The following is a 20,411-nucleotide window of genomic DNA, read 5'->3' on the forward strand; positions in this document are numbered from 1 at the left end:
ATGAACGATGGCTGGGGTTCCGGCCTGTGCGTCATGATTCACTATTCTCTGAGCACCCCGGGTTGCCAGGTATGGACACTAATTGGCAAACAAACATAGCCTGCTGCAGGCAAGGAAACAGGACAAATGAACTGGTTGAACTGGGATTATACTATTTGCTTCCCGTCCTTAAAAGACGAGCCCTCTTCAGAAAAAGCTCTGTGATAAAAAAAAGGGTATACCTTGGACAAATGCCCATCATTGATACGCTTTTATAGCCCAGAATGATGGGCATATGTTTGTCTAAAATTAAATTAATTATAAAACGTATGCATTTGCTGAGCAACCAAATGTCATTTTCAAGAATATTGAATCATGACACACAGGCCAAACCAATGACACTATCCCCAACCTGGTACTGAAATTTCAAAGAAAATTATACTGGCTGTATCATTGTTGACGAAGAAGCCAGTACTTCCACTTAGCATGTTCCATAATCTCTGTCTGAAGACATATCGCAGCCATTATTACAGCACATTTGTTATAGATCAACGGCTAAAGTCCTGCAGGCCTTCTAGATTTTGCATGATAGGCCTAGAAAGCAAGGCAAACAGATTTGTCATTTTGAATAGTTTGTGTTTATTACATTTCTTGTGAGGGAGTGAAGCTGTCGAAGCATAATAATAAAATATTCATAATAACATAACATTTATTACAAATCCAAAACACATAGCCTACATACTGTCATTCAAGTAAGCTGATGCAGATCAAACAAACAGCTTTTTGGCTGTTCACAATCCTCAAGTAGACAGACACAAGTCTCAATTGCTTTGTACTTGTGAAGGTCAAGTAGCCTACATACTCTACATTTTGGCTTGAACTCCTACTATTGCACTGTGTTGAACAGGCTCTTGGCATCACAGGGCAGCCCTGCTCCAACTGCAGACCAATCAACAATCACACTGTATCTCAGATCAGCGCGTTGCACATGTTCTATCAAACTCTCCAGTGTACCAGTCCACACAATGTCTGTCTTTGGTACCGGAGAATCACATGGCTTTCCCTGCCTCTTGTTGACCAATCACCACAGGGGGACAGATAGTTCGCATAGACGGTTTGACAACGAACCGAAATCGTGAAATGTTATATATTGTAGTTTGTTTTCCAAGAAGAATATCTTCTACATCACATTTGACTGAAAATTTGTCCTTCATAGAACTTCTAGTGACGCGCGACGCTGCGGTGAGGAATGCTCCCGGTCCAGTCTGGACGCTAGAGCGTCGCCCCGCATTACATCCGATCGGATCAGCCTCCGTGACATTGAGACGCCGGCCGATACTCTGAGGAACGCTGCTCTCGTGTGACTGTGGTTGGCATCGCGCCCGTGGTGGATCAGATATCAAACCTCACCTTTGTTTCTGACCTGTGTTTGCTCATTTGTGGCCTATTAACTGGTTCTACTCAATGTTTATTTGCCAATGTTCAGTTGCCAATGGTTATTTCCAAATAGGCCAGAGAGTTCTGCATGTGGGGGGATCTGGTGGGGGGATCTGGTGGGCGGGGCGGTGGGCGGGGAACATATGTCAGGTGGTGGGCATGGCCATTTCTTCATATCTAGAGTGGGAATTTATTGCATCACATGCATCGACTATGGGACCATTCTGAAACACCTGACAAGTGTGCGTGTCACGGTCGAGGAATGTGTTCTTCAAGGGAAATCAACATTGCCATGTAACACAAAACATTCCTTCATCATGGAATTCAGAGCAACTCATTCCAGGTTTGAACACAAAAGGTTCTTGTGTCTGTGTGGTGGTGTGTCGCTCGTCTTAAAGGTACCTTTGAGTCATTTTAAGAGCAACCTGGTTTTCCTTCATCCATCTCGGTGATTTGGGATGGCATGTGGCTCAGGAGGTAGAGCGGGTTGGCTGGTAACCGGAAGGTTGCAAGCGATCCCTGATTCCTCCTCGAGTGTTGAGGTGTCCCTGAGCAAGACGCCTCTCCCTGACTTCTCCTGACAAGCTGGCTGTCGCCCTGCATGGCTGACTCCGCCGTCGGTGTGTGAATGTTTGCATGAATGGGTGAATGTGAGGCAGTATTGTAAAGCGCTTTAAGTGGCCACTGGTTAGAAAAGTGCTGTATAAATGCAGTCCATTTATGATTTACCATTTAATCTGCCAAGCCCAGACCTTCTAGGAGTACACTACATACTTGAGTCTTCTTCCCTGCATGTAATAAACCAAATCTCACACACACACACACACACACTGATATGCTCCTCCAGAGTTTCCTTCTGGCGGTCTGTAGTACCAGTCTCTCTGGGCGTAGGGACTTGGCAGGCAGCAGGCTGACGTCTCGATCTCGGCGCTACTTGGTGCGGCGGCCCAGGCTGGTCGTGGCCCGCAGCGGCGTCTTGGTATTCTCTGCGACGCGGCGTAGCACGAAGTCGAAGTTGGCGGCGGTGGACATGGCGTAGAAGACGTTGGCTTTGTCCGGGACGAGGAGCTCTGGGGCGGAGGAAACACAACGAACGGTCAGACGTCTGCTAGGGAAGGAGTCTTTAGGAAATGAGGACGTCTTTAGGAAACAAGGACGTCTTTAGTCACGCAAACATCCTCAGGTTCTGATTTTAACGCATCATTGTGTCACCGGCCGCTAAAAGCTAACAGCTTAGAACGGTTTCAAGGACGATTTAAAAAGCAGATTTTGAACAACTAATTGAGTAATCCAAACAGCACAGTGGTGGTCGGATGTGATTTGGAATTATAATTAGATTTTAGAAGATCATGTTGAGTGACAATATTATATAAATAAAAAAAAAGGTGATTTCCAACGATAATTTCCATGTTGGGTTGGGTCATTCCAAACCCGCCCAGTGGAGGTCCTGACCCTCACCTCGGTCCTGGGAGATGAGCTGGGAGAGATGGAAGTCCTGGGAGCTCATTTGCTCCAGGTGGTGCTTCTCCAAGGCCCGCTGGACCACCTGGGCCGTCTTGTCCTGGCTGGTCAGCTGTGGGGCACCAAGCAGGTCAACACATGTACAACACACAAGCAGGTCAACACATGTACAACACACACCAGCAGGTCACACACATGTACAACACACACCAGCAGGTCACACACATGTACAACACACACCAGCAGGTCACACACATGTACAACACACACAAGCAGGTCAACACACATGTACAACACACACCAGCAGGGCACACACATGTACAACACACACAAGCAGGTCAACACACAAGGATTAAACAATGAGTAATGACCAATCAAATACAAGTCAGAGCTTCAAGTATTTGTTCCCCAAAAGGGGGTTCCCTCAGCCTGGAGACCCTCCTGATCAGGTTCTGTTACACCACATGGATCAGCTGGCCCTCTGGCCGGAGCGCGTCATTAGCTCGATCCCCGGCTCCTCCTAGCTGAGTGTCGAGGTGACCCTGAGCGAGACGCCTCACCCTGACTGCTCCCGACGAGCTGGCTGTCGTTGTGTGGGGTTGACACTGCTGTCGGTGTGGGAATGTGTGTATGAACTGTTCTAAGTTGCTTTGGATAAAAGTGTCTGCTAAATGCCCTAAATATAGTAGAAATATATCACCGTGGCCGTGGGGTGCATGGGTCACGACATATGTTATTGATAAAGCACAACACCAAAGAACAAAGCCTCTCTCCTGCAGTCACTCAAACACACCAGGAGAGACGGCTCTGATGGCTTGATCACCCAGACTGGAGATGTCTTCCGAGCCCTAGGGGTCCATGCCCCGCCCCCAGGGTTCCAGCCCCGCCCCAGTGGTCCAGCCCCGCCCAGTACCCACCAGGATGCTCTTGTAAAGGTTCCCGTTGTGGGCCCCCAGGTCCACGCTGACCCTGATGATGCAGGAGTCTGCCACCTGCTGGTTGTACAGCGGCAGCGCCGTCATGGACACCGAGCGCTTGTGCTGGGGGGCCGGAGCTCCTCCTTCAAGGGGCGTGGCTGCCGAGGAGAAGGCGGAGCCGAGGTCCGGCTGGGAGCCTCGAGAGGAGGAGGGGGAGGAGCAGGAGAGGGCGGGGGAGTCCGGGGAGGAGCAGGAGGAGGAGGGCGGAGACGAGAAGACCTCGGAGACGTTGCTGCAGGACTTGGAGAAGGACTGGGGGGAGGAGGAGGAGGAGGGAGGAGGGCGGAGAGGAGGTGGAGGAGGAGAAGAGAAGGAGCAATGTTAGGTGATAGCGAAGTGGTAAATAACATAAACAACATAAACTGCACAGGAAGTAGTTAAGAGAAGTGGCCGAAGGAGGATGAAGACCTTCTGATTCAGCCATTCATCTATGTTTATTACAATGTTTTAATCTTTAGCCAACCAAAAGCAGCCTTCGCCCAGAAGACCGTACCTGCAGACGGATGGAGCAGGCCGAGTCCGGCCCTGACAGATCCTCCATCTCGGATCCACTGGATCCCGAAGAGGAAACGCTGATCTGGTCCGACAGGACCTTCTTGGTCACGTCGCTCGATGACCGGAAGCTGTGGGCACAAAGGTCTGGACTGAAGCAGGTGTGAAGCCTCCAGAAAATGTTACCCTCCTAGCCTCCAGGGGGGGCCCAGGGTAGGTTCCCAGGGGTCCCCCTCGGCCCTGGGCCGGCCCTGGCCTAGGGGCCGCTGCATACCCTGCCAACCATTGGATCTAATAGAACAGTGGTTCTCAAACTTTTTCTACTAGTGTACCCCGTCTAAGATATTCTTTAGTGTAGCTTGCCAAATTGAATATATATATATATATATATATATATTCTGCCCCCTGCAGTACTCCAAAGGACCCATAGGAGTCTGCGTAGCCCCATTGGATCACCACTGTAGTAGAAGGTCAACCGGATGCATTGGTTTGCTGAGGGTAAACAACAGCACCCCGGTCGAGTCCGCGGCACTACAATCTCGTCCACATGTCAGAGCGGACCAAGGGAGTGGACAGACAGGTGGACAGACAGGTGGACAGACAGGGTGACAAACAGGGGGACAGAGGGGGGGACAGATAGGTGGACAGACAGGGGGACAGGCAGGTGGAGAGGGACAGACAGGTGTCATCTCCATGGGTCGATCTTTGGACAATGGCTCTTTGGTATTGACAACAACAGTGCCTACAGTTAGCTCCTGCCTTAGCGTCTGTTTACACAGGATTACAGGATTAGCCAAGCATGCCAACTCCACAGCGGGGGGGGGGGGTACCTACAAGGAGAGCTTCTTGGTCAGGCTGCGGGTGCTGCGGAGCCCGGGGGTGCACAGGTCCGCTGGGGGTTCCAGCAGCCTGGACAGCTCATCGCTGGAACACACACACACACACACACACACAAACAACACATTATGGATCTATTCTAGGACTATACTTTATAATGGACCTGAACTCAATCGCTTCAACTCTTCATAACTCAAAGAGTTTTGCATCAATGTTTGGGAGGTATTAGGGCTTTTATATCTATACTCTGGTGTCTGGAGGCATGGGTTAGTTCTAGTCTTGGCGTGGCGGGGTGTGCCAGGTGTTGTTGATTATATAAGCAGAACTCTCCTCTCTACTCCACTAGATCAACTCCACCTTTGTTGGTTGAATGCGCTGGCAGGAGGAGTCTAACAAGAGAACCTCTGGTTACACAATCACTGACGGCCACCAAGACTGTAGGGACAGCTTAGGACCTGTTCAGTGAAGGCTATAATGACACGCAGGGACTTCAAAGGTTTACTTCTTCTCTTTGTAAGCATTTCTAGAATGGTTCACTAGTACACAGTTCTTCTTATCCTGATCAGAGCCATTGAGTGACAGGAACGACTTCACAAAGTATTGTGAATGTATTATTATTATTATTATTATTATTATTATGATTATGAGGAGCCCACCTCTCCAGGTCGCTGAGCAGCCGGTGCCCAAGCAGCCAGGCACTGATCCTGGGGTGGCGGGGCAGGCTGTACTGGGAGCAGGCGGCCTGCAGCAGGCGGATCTGGGACAGGATCTCAAACTCCTGGTTTGGGAGAGAGAGGGGGAGAGGGGGAGAGAGGGAGGGGAGAGAGGGAGGGGGAGAGAGAGGGAGGGAGGGGAGAGAGAGAGGGAGGGGAGAGAGAGGGAGGGGAGAGAGAGAGGGGGAGAGAGAGGGAGGGGAGAGAGATGGGGAGAGAGAGGGAGGGGGAGATGGAGGGAGGGAGGGGAGAGAAGAGAGGAGGGAGAACCATGAAACACCATCACAACATTCATAACTCCTCAAATAATGCATTGCTGTGTGCAACACTAGGCACACACACACATGCACGCACGCACTCGCACACACACGGAAAGTAAACTATGTGTTTTGTCTGCATGTTCCATGTCGTAAAGGTATTTAAACAAAGAAAATAAGTCTGCACTCACCCTCCTTCTCTTCTCAAAGTTGATGAGCCCTTCCTGGAGAAGGAGAGAGGGGGGCATTAGAACGAGGAAACTTTGTGATTTATGACAGTAAGTCAGTCACCTAGTAACAAAACGTCCACACCCAGATCAAGTTCAGAGACGCACTGTCATGAATGTAATGTATATATGAATCTAGGTCTGTTGAACATTGTGTAATATTATTAAAAAGCTAACTAAAAAAAGAAAGAAAAGAAAAAAAAAGATAATATTATTTATATTTTTTATTAATTCAAATACAACACAAAAATATTATATTTTTACTACTTTTGTTAAAATTATTAATTATATTAAACAATATTCAACAAACCTAGAAGGGCTTCATACACACTTTCATCATTTGAAATTCATTATTTATACAATATATATAGTGTGTCTATAAAACAGCCAATAGTAAAGGGATACACACACAGTGACACACATGTTCCTTAGACCTTAGGCCTTAAACAACTCTGCATTCATAATTCAGTGTCTTTATCACACAGCGAGTGTTTATCACACACAGCAAGTGTGTATCCCACACAGCGTGTGTATCTCAAACCGCGTGTGTGTTTGTAAAACAGCCGATGGGGAACGACCCCCAGTGACTCCTGTCTAACAGACCCAGAGGGCTGTCACACCGCTATGTCCGTACATCCGTCTGTATTCACGAGTGCGTCCAAAAACGGCCGATGGGAATCTCCCCAAGGTCTCCGTATCCTGCCCGGACACGAGACCCCCCCAGGGTTATTTTCAGCGCGGTCGGCATGTGTGTGTATGTGTGTGTGTGTGTGTGTGTGTGTGTGTGTGTGTGTGTGTGTGTGTGTGTGTGTGTGTGTGTGTGTGTGTGTGTGTGTGTGTGTGTGTGTGTGTGTGCGGGGGGGGGGGGGGGATGTAGGGGCGTACCTGGACGGTGTCCGGGAGGGCAGTGTCCAGCATGGTGAGCACCGTCAGGTAGGTCCCCAGGTAGGGCACCGCCCCGCTGGAAGTGCTCTGGAGACACAACATCAGACCTTAACATCAGCCCTTAACCTCAGCATCAGGCCTTAGCATCAGCCCTTAGCATCAGCCCTTAGCATCAGCCCTAAGCATCAGCCCTTAACATCAGCCCTTAGCATCAGCCCTTAGCCTCATCCCTTAGCATCAGGCCTTAGCATCAGCCCTTAGCATCAGCCCTTAGCATCAGCCCTAAGCATCAGCCCTTAGCATCAGCCCTTAGCATCAGCCCTTAGCCTCATCCCTTAGCATCAGGCCTTAGCATCAGCCCTTAGCATCAGCCCTTAACATCAGCCCTTAGCCTCAGCCCTTAGCCTGTAGTACAGTACTCTGATCATGCTCGCTGCGCTAGCTAGCACAGTTCGAATGCTAGCATTGGCTAGCAAACAAAGGGTTGTCAACAGGGGCGTAGGAATGAGTTTAACATTGGGGGGGACACATATTGGAAACCTGACAGATCCATTAATGGTTTGAACAGAAATATGTCATAAATTAACTACAGTGAAAAAATTCACAAATATATTTTATTCTACTAAAAAGATACATTTGTAAATGTAAAGGAAAACACATTTTGAATGGCAGTAATGAACTGATAAATATATAATCAATTCTTTAATTGCACGCTCAATCATCCAGTTTTTTAGAATAAGAAGCGGTGACAAGACGCTGTGTTGCGCTTTCAAAATAAAATAAAATATTTTTCTCCCCCCGGTATAATTTTTAGGTGGGACAAATGCGCCTGTCTCCAATATTGGAGGGGACACGTCCCCTCCGTCCCCTCCGCCCCCCCCGGTTCCTACGCCCATGGTTGTCAATGTAGTGATGGCTAAACGTTAAAATGATTCACAACCACCATATTGCTTCGTAAAGAAAGGGCTGTAGGCCTATATATAAATGCTTGAATAAATACAATGTGTAGTAGATATCTACAGTTCATAGCAAATGTTCTTCACATAGTTCTTCCCTCCACGTTTTAACTGTAGTTCTCTGAGTTCAGAGCCTGGGGTTTAAACCGTCTCTGACTCAGGGTCAGGCCCCTGGAGAATGTGGCCCCCTGGCTGGTCTACTATTACAGAGCTTTAATCTTGGGGGGGGGGCATTCTGAACCTGACCGACCCCTGGGCTGAGGGAGGGGGTCTAAAGTTAACTTCCAGTCTCGCCGGAGTGCTGGGAAGGTTCACTCACGCTGCACTTGTTGGAACTAACCCTAACCCTACTTTGGTTTGGTTTATCTTGGAGGAACAAAGTAGAAGTACAAACATATTACAGCTGTTCCTGAGTCAGATCCAGTATTCCAGTATGCCTTTTGGAGAGCTGGCCTCTGAGAGATGAGGACCTTGTGGGGGTGAACCATCGGGGACCTACCAGCTTCCTGGGGAACGGGCAGCGCTTGGCCGTCTCAGGACAGAGAGAGTCCATCGGCTGTCCTCCGTCCTGAGAGACAGACACACAGACAGAGGGAACGGATAGACAGACACACAGACAGAAGGAGAGGGGGAGGACAGACAGACACACAGACGGAGAGAGGGAGAGAGAGAGAGAGAGGGAGACACAGACGGGGAGAGAGGGAGGACAGACAGACAGAGGGAGAGGGGAAGGATAGGCACACAGACAGACACACAGACGGGGGAGAGGGAGGACAGACAGACAGACAGACAGACAGACAGACAGACAGACAGAGAGAGAGGGGGGGAGGGAGGACAGACAGACGGAGAGAGGGAGGATAGACACACAGACAGAGGGAGAGAGGGGAGGACAGACAGACAGGCAGAGGGAGCGAGGAAGGACAGACACACAGACAGGGAGAGAGGGAGAGAGAGGACAGACATACATTGAGCTTCAGACCAGGTTTTGCTCACAGTAGTAATATTCACCAGCAGTTATCTGTCTTATGTGCACATAGTTGCTAAATATAAACAACAGAGTGAAGGAAATCTATTTATAGTGCTGATATTTTATACAGTTCAGAGTGTTTCATAACACTCAGTAACAGACAGGCATGCCTCCGCGGCGCAGGCTAAGCTAACCAACTGAACATTATGGAGGGAAAGAATAGGACACCGCCTAGCTGACCATTAACACGCTGTTAGGACATTTTTTTAAACATTAACGCGAACAATATGAATATGTTTCATAAATTAGGAAGAAAAGGGCCAAACAAACAGAGGAAGGATTATATATTAAACTTTGACCCCCCTCTGATTTAACAAGCTTTCCGGTTGAAAGGTCGTGAAGATCGCCAATCTGTTTCTTCACAGAATTATGTCTGTTTGTTTGCATCAGTTCCGTTTACCCCTCAGAAACTAAAGGATTTCTATTCACTGAGTTTAACGGACGGGCGTGTTGAGGCCAAAGTGAGGAGGCGTTGAGGGTGACTCATGTAATCACCGGCTCCTATGACCTGCTGAATGATGTCCACAGCAGCTGCCCAGTAATTACCAGCCTTTTCCTAGACTTAAACTTGTACTTGTAGATCTTTACTTGTGGTTTTTAATGGCTGGTTGAGGTTGAACATGACTCCTAAAATGTAATGTTATTATTATGAGTGTTCATTGTCCTCTCAATGTTGTTCTTGTCTGTAACGTGGATGTTGGGTAGATTTTAGAAAATATAAATGTAATCTCAATGAGAATAGAATTAAGGTTAATTAAAGAGATTTGTCTCCTAAATGAGGGACTTAAACCCTATCTGTGTTTATTCGCTCTCACCTCCAGCAGGATTTCTCTGTTGGCCAGAACGTAGTTCTCATCTGGAAAGGTTTCACAGAGGTTCTCAAAGACGGTCATGTTCTCCCTGAAAACACACACACACACACACACACACACACACTAAGAGACCCACACAAACACTTGACCTTCACAAATGCTCTGAAATCGCTGATGAACGGGTTTTACATACAGATTTCTCTCAAGCGACAACAACAGGTTATATGACTGGATGGTTCATCCCCTCTGTCAGCAACTAACACTTTACTGGCTCGCTAAAGAACGTTATTATGCAGAACTTGTGTGTGCAGCAGATCTCCGTACGGGTCAGTCCTAGACGTGCTGACGGCCGCAGTACAGACCGCCTTGTTCAACGAGGGGGAGGGGGGCCACGCCCGCTCTGACACGTGATCACGCAAGTTAGGATATGTAGGACTAAGGTCCTTAAAGGGTCAGCGCATCGCTGCGGCGCAAAGGTCACTGGTCTCTAGACAGAAAGGGGCTCGCAGGATGTTTGTGTGATGTTGAGCCCACCCCAGGGTGAGGCTCTGTGTTTCAGGCACCTGCCTGGTTATGGGGGGGGGGGGTACTGGTGGTCTCTGTTAGCTGGTGTGCTGGGAGGTCTTACCGGTTGACCAGGGACCAGGTCTTCCTCAGCCTGTAGACGGCGTTGGACTGCAGGGCCGACAGGATGGCCCGGAGAGACGAGAAGTTCTTCAGCCTGCGACACTCCTGGGGAACAGAGAGTAGAACCGCCATGGTCAAAGGTCAGAGTAGAACTGCCAGGGTCAAAGGTCAGAGTAGAACCGCCAGGGTCAAAGGTCAGAGTAGAACCGCCAGGGTCAAAGGTCAGGCGAACAGACCCAGAAACTGACTTTAATACATAGAAAGTGACTCAAGACTATGTTGACAAGTCCTATAACAATACATCTGAGCCCACAACCCATAATCAGTCCTACAAACCCGGTAGTTATGTTTCAAACAGAACGGACCTGGGCCACTTTGATCCACTTCTCCACGACGCGGGCCCTGAGCAGGGCGGCGGGGGGCGCCCCGCGGGGCCCGGGCCCCTGGGGGCCCCCGGAGACACACAGCAGGGAGCCGATGACGCGGTTGGTGACGGTGTTGAACTGGGTGATGGTGGCCCGGATGGTGGGCGACATGTCGTCCTTCTTGTCGCGCTGGGACCAGACGCAGCCCAGGCACTGGTATGGCACCACCCGCACGAAGAGCTCCTGGTGGGGGAGGAACACAGCTCCATCAGCGCCTCTGACCCACCAACCCAGGGTTCAATTCAGGGCTTTTACCAGACTTTTATCCAGAGCGACTTACAATAAGTCCATTAGTCAGAAGAAAGAGAAACAACAATACGTCTCTGTCGGTGCAGTAAGGATGTTCATAGAACCAAGTGCCAAACACTAACAATCACTAGGTTAACCCATTCCTCATATACAGCACAGATAGCTAGGATAAGATGCTACACAATGCTAAGTACTGTTTTTAAGTGTCAGGACGTACCACAGACAATAAGTGCGTAGGGGGGGGGGGGGGGGGGGGGGGGGGGGGGGGGGGGGGGGGGGGGCTATGCAGAGTCCAGGTGAACTACTACTAGTACTACTACTACTACTACTAGCACTCTGAGGTACTCAGAAATCCCCTTTCCAACACTAATCCCAGGCCCACTACAGGTCCCCCACCCCCTCACCGAGTCCATCCTGGTGAGCTGCTCTGCGACCGAGGGGGCGGAGAAGTCCATGATGTCCGCCTGGTCGCCGTGGGAACCCTCGCCCTCAGACCCCTCCTCCGCAGAACTCTCCTCGTCCCGCTCCGCCTGCGGCCGCACAGCACCCCCACTCGCCTCTGGCATATACATATTATAGATAATAATATACCCATTATATAGATATACACATAATAATATACATGTTATATATATACATAATAATATACATATTATATGTATATATTATAAGATATGTGTTATATATACATAATAATGCACATATTACATAATACAATGTATTGTAGTGGACATTATGGAAACAATTCCCCATACTGTGTGTTACATTTATTTCCCTTGATATATATTCCCTTATTATCCTTGTTATGCTTATCATCAGTCGTGCGTTCTGCACGACATGTTATTGTGTTCCAATATAAGGGACGCTGTCTCTTTAAGGAAGCGGACCTGTTTTGGTTGTGATGACAACGGCGCGGTTTGTTTATTCCGGTTTTGTGAGCAACAATAAATGACACGCCGTTGCGTTGTCAACGTGAGAAATCGCTTCTTTTATCAAATCACAATTTCCACACTGGTGACCCCGACGTGATCAGCGTGGAAATTGTGATTTGATAAAAGAAGCGATTTCTAACGTTGACAACGCAACGGCGTGTCATTTATTGTTGCTCACAAAACCGGAATAAACAAACCGCGCCGTTGTCATCACAACCAAAACAGGTCCGCTTCCTTAAAGAGACAGCGTCCCTTATATTGGAACACAATAACATGTCGTGCAGAACGCACGACTGATGATAAGCATAACAAGGATAATAAGGGAATATATATCAAGGGAAATAAATGTAACACACAGTATGGGGAATTGTTTCCATAATGTCCACTACAGTATACATAATAATATACATATTACATAAATAAACATATACATAATAATATACATATTATATATATATATATATATAAAATAATACACATATATACATAATAATATATATATTTTCCTAATAATATACATAATATATATTTATTTATTAGGGGTTTAACGGTACATGTATACGTATTGAACCGAATCGGTACAGGCGTCACGGTTCGGTGCATGGATTTATACGGAGAATACACGGCATGAAATTAAATAAAACTGGCGTGCGAATTAATGAATGTAATGCCGAACTAACGTTATATACGCAAGTTCTTCAGGGACAACTAATAAGGGTACTGTCGGCGGTGGAAACGCGAGCCGTAACTGAGCTGCGCCGGAACCACACCTTCACTACTCCACCAAGCCGGCCGAACAGACCCGAACCCTCCGGTGGAAATGAGTCAAAATTCTGTGTACTTTGCACTTTCATAAATAAGACATGCTGCGTTTTCAGTTTTATAACTGATTGTCTTATTTTGTTTACAAGTTACGGATGGAGTCTGGAGATGATGTTCAGGTTGTTCACAGTTCAGGCTGTTGCAGCTAGCTCAGGGGAGAGACTGTATGACACTAGGTGGTACAACCTGAGACATGCACAATAAAAAAGAATTGCCCTTTGCATTTTTGTTTTTTCTTTTCCCTTCATTGTACCGAACTCGTACCGAACCGTGATGTCTGAACCGAGGTATGAACCGAACCGTGACTTCAGTGTACCGTTACACCCCTTGTATTTAAACATATTAACAGAGGTTGATCTGGGAGATCCATATATTACACAACCCTTAACCAACACACCCTCACAACACACTACATAATACACAACCCTTAACCACACACCCTCCCAACACCAGGAGGCAGTGGAGGTGGCCCTACCGTCCCTCTGGAAGCCCCGGAGCAGGGCCTCGGCCTGGCCCGCCAGGGAGCAGAAGTTGGGCTGGGAGCGGGCATGGCCGCTGACCGCCCCGCTGACCCCCAGGTGGTCCAGCAGCAGGCGGAGGGCCGCGTGGCCCTGGGGGGGGGTCCCGCAGGTCCTCACTGTACTCATCCAGCCACACCTGGACCAGAGACAGCAGGGGGCTGGGAAGAGAGAGAGAGAGGGAGAGGGAGAGGGAGAGGGAGAGAGAGAGAGAGAGAGAGAGAGGGGGAGAGGGAGAGGGAGAGGGAGAGGGAGAGAGAGAGAGAGAGAGAGGGAGAGGGAGAGGGAGGGAGAGAGAGAGAGAGACAGAAACAGAGACAGATTTAAGGTTATAATAGGCTCTTTAAAGTTAATGTTTTAACAATATTCTATATCCTTCAGAGACAGTAGGAGAGAACCCAGCCCTCCCATCTCGATCGATGAGCCTCAATGAGCTGCTTGGCTTCAGCCAATTCTCTGTTTACCTCCCTCCCCCCAAACATCCGCCTGGTGTCAGCATAAAGAAACATAACCCTCGCCGAGGCTGAAGATGAACACGGTGATCACGGAGAAGGAGCTTCACACCCACCTGTTACTGCAGTCGCTGTTGTCAAGGTCAGAGGTCGCGTTCTCCCTGCAGGAGGGGGGAGGGGGACAAGGTTAAGAGCAGTTCGGACAGGAACACGGTGACCTTTCATCTAAGCTCTTGAGTGGAGTCCCGTCTTGACCCCTGAACCCCAACTCAGCCCCCGGCAGGACCGGGTGCCGTGGTGGTAATGACCCCTCTCTAGGCAGTTATTAAGGGGTGGGGGACTTTAGTCAGGGGAAACCACTGTCTGAAGAAGAGGAGAAATTCTGGAAAAAGCTCCTCACATTTCCTGCCTTCACACAGGAGTAGATCAGAGACAGGACATCTACTGTCAAATCAAATGAATGCACAGATATTCTTCTGTCTGATGAAACCTGTTCTGAAACATGAGGCGCAAACAAGATCCTGGGGAAGATTTCGGCTCTGTTGTTTCTGTTTAAAAGCATCTGGATACACGACACAGAAAAGTGCATTTAACTAAAGGTTAATCTGAGTTGAAATGGTTAACGTGTAGTAGGATTATCACTGGATATTGTTTTTCACAAGCGGGTTTGCAAACCGGGTCTGTGGTGAAACATTGAAAGCGTTTCCTCCGGAGAGAGAGACAGACTGAGTCAGAGAAACAGAGAGACAGACTGAGCCAGAGAGACAGTAAACTGGGCCAGAGACAGTAAACTGAGCCAGAGAGACCGTAGACTGAGTCAGAGAGACTGTAGACTGATTCAGAGAGACAGTAGACTGAGCCCCAGAGACAGTAGACTGATCCAGAGAGACAGTAGACTGAGTCCGAGAGACAGTAGACTGATCCAGAGAGACAGTAGACTGATCCAGAGAGACAGTAGACTGATCCAGAGAGACAGTAGACTGATCCAGAGAGACAGCAGACTGAGCCAGAGGACGCGTCGACAGACCGGCTACCCTGAAGTGTGATTGAGATGTTATTGAGCGGCCGACTGGAGGAGTCCTCGGTCCCAGAGCACCGAACATAAAGAGCTTGCGTGCTTCAGCCCTGGAGAAACTAGGCTGAAACCCGGAGACGACGGCATGATACCGACACAAAGCAGAGCTCACTCTGGTGTCAGTGGCTGCCATGAAGGCCACACTCCATTGTTCCCCACAGGCGTCACATCTCCTGCTTTGTTCAGAGCTAAAAGGGCTCCCAGCCTGCAGTCCAACGGGACACCTGACAGTGACCGCTGCTCGGGGTCCTTCACCATTTTGGAACTATTTTTTAGTTTGTTTTTGTTGTGCGTCTTTCTCACACCGACATACTGAGATCAGATTGTAAACAGATAACTATGGCTCGACTCCCTGGGTAATCAAATCCCATTCTGAGTATGATAAGCTGATAAGGAATGTGATGATTCATACTGTTTTGAACGGTTGCTAGAGTCACACAAAGTAGCTGACGGAGGTGTTTCGGTCACTGGAGCCGGTTTCTGAGATCCTCATACGGAGATGTGTCTCAGAGCTCCAGGTTGTGTATTTACTGTAACGTTCAGACAAAAGAGGTTGACGAGAGTGACAGGACAACAGAATCGGAAACTGAAGAGAAGATTAAAACCGTTCTCCAGAACCCTCCAGAACCCATCTCTAAAAAGGTTCTAAACCCTTCTAGAGAAGGTTCTAGAGGGGCTCTGACCCGTACCTGTGGAACAGCACATCTATCAGGGTTTCGGGGGCGGTGAAGGGTCTAGAGGGGCGGGGCTCTACCTGTGGAACAGCGCCTCTATCAGCGTAGCGGGGACGGTGAAGGGTCTAGAGGGGCGGGGCTCTACCTGTGGAACAGCGCCTCTATCAGGGTGGTGGGGGCTTGTGAAGGTTTTAGAGGGGTGGGGCTCTACCTGTGGAACAGCGCCTCTATCAGGGCTTCGGGGGCGGTGAAGGTGCGGTACGTGGACAGGAAGACGCGGCTGAAGCCTGGCTCCTCCCCCCGGGGGTCCAGCAGGTGGTCCACCAGGCGCTCCAGCGTGGCGGCCGTCAGCCGGCGCACCTTACAGGTGCGGTACTGAACGAAGGCGTGGCCCGGGCCCGGGGACGCGGGACACTGGGCGGGAGGCGGGGCCACAGGCTCCCGGTGGAGGGTGACGCTGTAGACCACACCCTCCTCCTGCTCCTCACCCCACGGCTGAACCGGGTTCTGGGGGGGGGGGGGGGGGGGGGGGGGGGAGGAGACAGACGTAGAGGGAGAGGGAGGGAGAGGAGGTAGAGGGGGGAGGGGAGGGGGGGGAGGGGGGAGAGAGGGAGGGGGGGAGGCAGAAGAGGGAGGGGATGGGGAGAGACAGCGGTGGGAGGGAGAGGCAGAGAGAGGTTACGTTTAGATTAGATTCATTTTATTGGCACTGCACTACAACAATACAAACGCAGCGTCCATCGACCCAGAATGTGCATGGGAGCATAAAGGGAGGTCCATGTATTTACAGAGCACAGAAGGTATCTGCTAGTATCAGTATAATCGAAACACACGCAAAGAAAGGCCTTTGAGAGGAGGAGTGGAGAGATGACTGGAATGTGGGCCCACATGCAGCCAGCCACAACAGACCTCAGGCCATGTGTTGCTAGTGTAGACCCCTCCATCCCTGAGGTATACAGTTCGTGGTTCTGCACACAGTGACAGAACATCCATCTAGGAGCCCTTCAAACCCCCGTGGTTATAAATAGAAGCCACGCCCTGTGGCCACCAGACACCAAAACAAGTGATGGGCCGACCAGCGGCTCTTAGCTGAACCCCCCGCGTTGAGCAGGCTCAGGCCGCAACACGAAGCTGGCTTCAGACCGCGGTGAGCAACAACCAGCAAGATGACTCAGATGTCAGCAGGACCATCAGGTCAGACCCGCCTGGGATCAGCATGGCCCCCGTGGCTAACATTTAGCTTTGTGAGCTGAAAGGCCAGGACTGAGTGCTGTGATGATGTTTACACACAAACAGCGGATTATTAAAAGGTTATCGTTTCATAGCATTTCCAGGAAGGGTTCGGCATACTAGGTACGTAACAGTCGTGGGCCAATCCTGTCATCACATCACTCAAACACACGTCACCAAGTTGGTCGATTGTGGTCGACCCCAGACTCTAGGTCTGGATCTGAGAGGAAGGATCTGATCTGATGCAGGAGATCAGAGCGGTTTGATCTCCATGAGACTCAGAGCTCTTCACAGCGTTTAATCGTGTTTGGATTATTATGCACCAGAGCAGAATGGATGACATACTAATGAGGCTAACACACAGAGGCTGTGTTGATTCATATCAACCTCCACCAAAACCAAATTCATCTGTCAGACATTTCCTCCCGTCTCCCCAGTTCAGTTCATAACAGAGCTTTCCTGTATATTCATGTACACCTGAACTATAGTGAATCATCAGGGAATTCTTGAAACTTTCCCCCATTGTCTGAACATGCTTCATGGAATGATGAATTTATGGACATATTTCCTCGTCTGACCCAAAATGAAGGAACAACTCATCATGGCGAAATTATGCAATCATACTGAGCCATGTACCAGTCCTAGGTAGAGTTGGTCGAGAATTTCCTCGAATACGCAGGTCTATGCGCCGAACTGATACCATCCGTGTCTAGCTCCCTACACAGGCAGAGAACAAAAGACTATACTAATACAAATGTATTATTATAATTATAGATTATAAATGTAGATGATCTACTATGTACTCTACTATACATTGCTGTCATCGTAAGAGAACCCTTCAATAAGAACAAGTACTATCAGTAGTTACAATGCTAGATGCCGTATCATTATATACTCAAGTTCAGGAATCTGAATCAAGAAGGAAAAAATGGTATTGGAACATCTCCAGTCCTAGGTAGAGCTGTCTGCAGCTCGTTAGCCCTCTCAGTCTACTGCTCTGGATAAACATGAGTTAGAACTCTGGATGAACCTCCGAGGAGGCTGTCAAACCCTGACCTGCCACAGCCCTGAAGTCTGACCGCCGCGTTAGACTCCAACCCTCCTGAACCCCCTCGTCATCGGTTACAGCACCCCAGTGGTCCGGGTTCGACCTTGACCCTCTCTTGTGACCCCTAACTTTTACAACATCTCTTTTAGACGGCTGATATTCCCACGTTCACAGGCAGCCTGCAGGGTCCAGGGAACAGACCCTGGGTTCACACCCTGCACGTTGGTTGTAGAATACCAAGTGATGAGCAGAACGCTGCATGTGGGAACAAATCATGAATCCCCCCGGGGATCCAGATCTATATAGATATGGTATAGATCTGAGAGGTGTATATAAATGGACTTGGTATTGGATTATCAGATCCAGATCCACAGAGATCTGGATCCCCAGGAAACAGTGGATCTAGGGGATGAAAATGGAAATCAAAATAAGCGTCATTATTTCAGGACAAGAAAACCCCCCAGGAGTAGGTTCTGCTTTAAGGGGGTTTCTGTACCACCACTTCTCTATTTAAATGTTCACCACAACTCCTTTAGTGTTAAACTAATTATAATGTTTTCACCTAAATATAGACAGCATGCTCAAACACACATCCACAAACAAGCGTCATATTCGTACGCTCAAACAAATGTAAGGAATGTCTCTTGTGAAGGTAAGACGTGAGAGCTGAGTGGCGTGATTCGACACCGTGGCCGTCGGTCTGTTTCAGCATTAACACTAATAGAGAGTGATGCGGTACTAACAGATAAACTAATACTCGGTCCGCGTTTGTTTCAAATGGTTTGTATCTGTAGTTGTGTGTTTGTTTCTATAGAAGTGTGTGGCGAAGTGTCCTGATAAGTTCATGACGCTGGTGAAGGCTCGCCTCATCCCCTCTGAGTTTGAGTACTACAAGCAGTTCTGCAAGGACCCTGGACTGACCCGTCCTGGTTTGGAACACACACACACACACACACACACACACACACACACACACACACACACACACACACACACACACACACACACACACACACACACACACACACACACACACACACACACACACACACACACACACACACACACACACACACACACACACACACACACACACACACACACACACACACACACACACTTTCTGTTCTTCACCCCGAATCTCAACCACCCTGCAGCAGTAGCCTTCTGACAGACTGACTGATACAGATACTGATACATCACTACTACCGCCGCTGCGTTACTTTCATTCATTACATTCATCCCATGGCTTTATAAGGAGTTTACTCACCATCGTTAATTCCCATTTGCCCATCCTGTTGGAAGTTTATGGAGCGTAGCTTTTCATATCCCAAAAAAGTATTCCTGCTATTTTCTTCCGCAATCTACATTTGCAACTGCATTAATCTGTATGAATTAGCCTATATATAAAAATCAATGTTTTTACTTCATGTTATTGTTACATCGCTGTTCTTATAGGTATGACGCCTCTTTCCGTCTACACTCCGGTCCAGAGACGTGACAGCGTGAGTCTGAGATCCACCGACTGCTGCTCGAGACCTTCTCACCCCGGACCGCCCCGGTCTTTATACTGGGGGCGTGACCTCCAGGGTGGGCGGGGCGTTGCCTTCATGCCGGAGGGGCGTGTCACTTCGTTGTGTAACACACTCGTGTGTTTGGTTACGTAGTGTTTTGTTTTTTGTAATTCGTATCAAGTGCTTGGAAACCACGTCCCAAAAGTTGATGGGTGTTTAGTAGTATGCGTGTCTACGTCATTGCTTAATAACGTTGATACCTGAAGATCTCCTCTCTGCCGTGTTCTCAGATCATAACACTGTGCTTATGTCAGAGACTAGTTTACTGTTGAATTATTTTTATGCTTTTCTGATAGAGTGTGATAGACAGAGGGGTATAGGAGAGAGAGAGGGGAGGACACGCAGCAAAGGACCGCGGGCAGGAATCGTACCCGGGTCGCTGCAGTCAGGACTGTGCCTTCATGGTATGCGCTCTACACGGTGAGCCACCAGGGCGCCCCTACTGTTGAATACTTGACCACTTTAACGAAATACATTTGAGGTGAATCCGATGCGTGTCATTAATGAGTGACTGCCTTCACCTCCAGAAGATCCACACAGCTTCAGCTAACTACTAGATAGAAGCTACGTAGTAAAGTGGCAAAAATTCAGTCAAACAGTTCACCACATGGAGATATGCATGTCAACTCCCCACCCCCCCCCCCCCCCCCCCCCACACACACACACATGCACAAGATCACATGTCACACAAACACACACATGCATGCATGCATACACACACAAAC

General features: G+C 48.9%; 1 protein-coding gene across 1 annotated transcript; it reads right to left on the bottom strand.

Moving 5' to 3' along the window:
• Window positions 1-616: 616 nt before the first annotated feature.
• On the bottom strand, window positions 617-19,632 carry LOC307082796 (ral guanine nucleotide dissociation stimulator-like 1). The gene is given in 18 exon segments (XM_079746503.1): window positions 617-2,486; window positions 2,875-2,989; window positions 3,795-4,106; window positions 4,348-4,477; window positions 5,181-5,270; window positions 5,840-5,961; window positions 6,345-6,377; window positions 7,266-7,352; window positions 8,721-8,789; window positions 10,064-10,148; window positions 10,689-10,792; window positions 11,053-11,295; window positions 11,766-11,920; window positions 13,591-13,735; window positions 13,737-13,794; window positions 14,202-14,246; window positions 16,046-16,341; window positions 19,383-19,632. Coding segments are annotated over 18 exon segments (2,253 nt in total). The 5' UTR covers window positions 19,407-19,632; the 3' UTR covers window positions 617-2,346.
• Window positions 19,633-20,411: the final 779 nt, after the last annotated feature.

Source organism: Pollachius pollachius, assembly GCF_949987615.1.
Source record: "Pollachius pollachius genome assembly, chromosome: 11".
In the NCBI taxonomy this organism is placed as follows: Eukaryota; Metazoa; Chordata; class Actinopteri; order Gadiformes; family Gadidae; genus Pollachius; species Pollachius pollachius.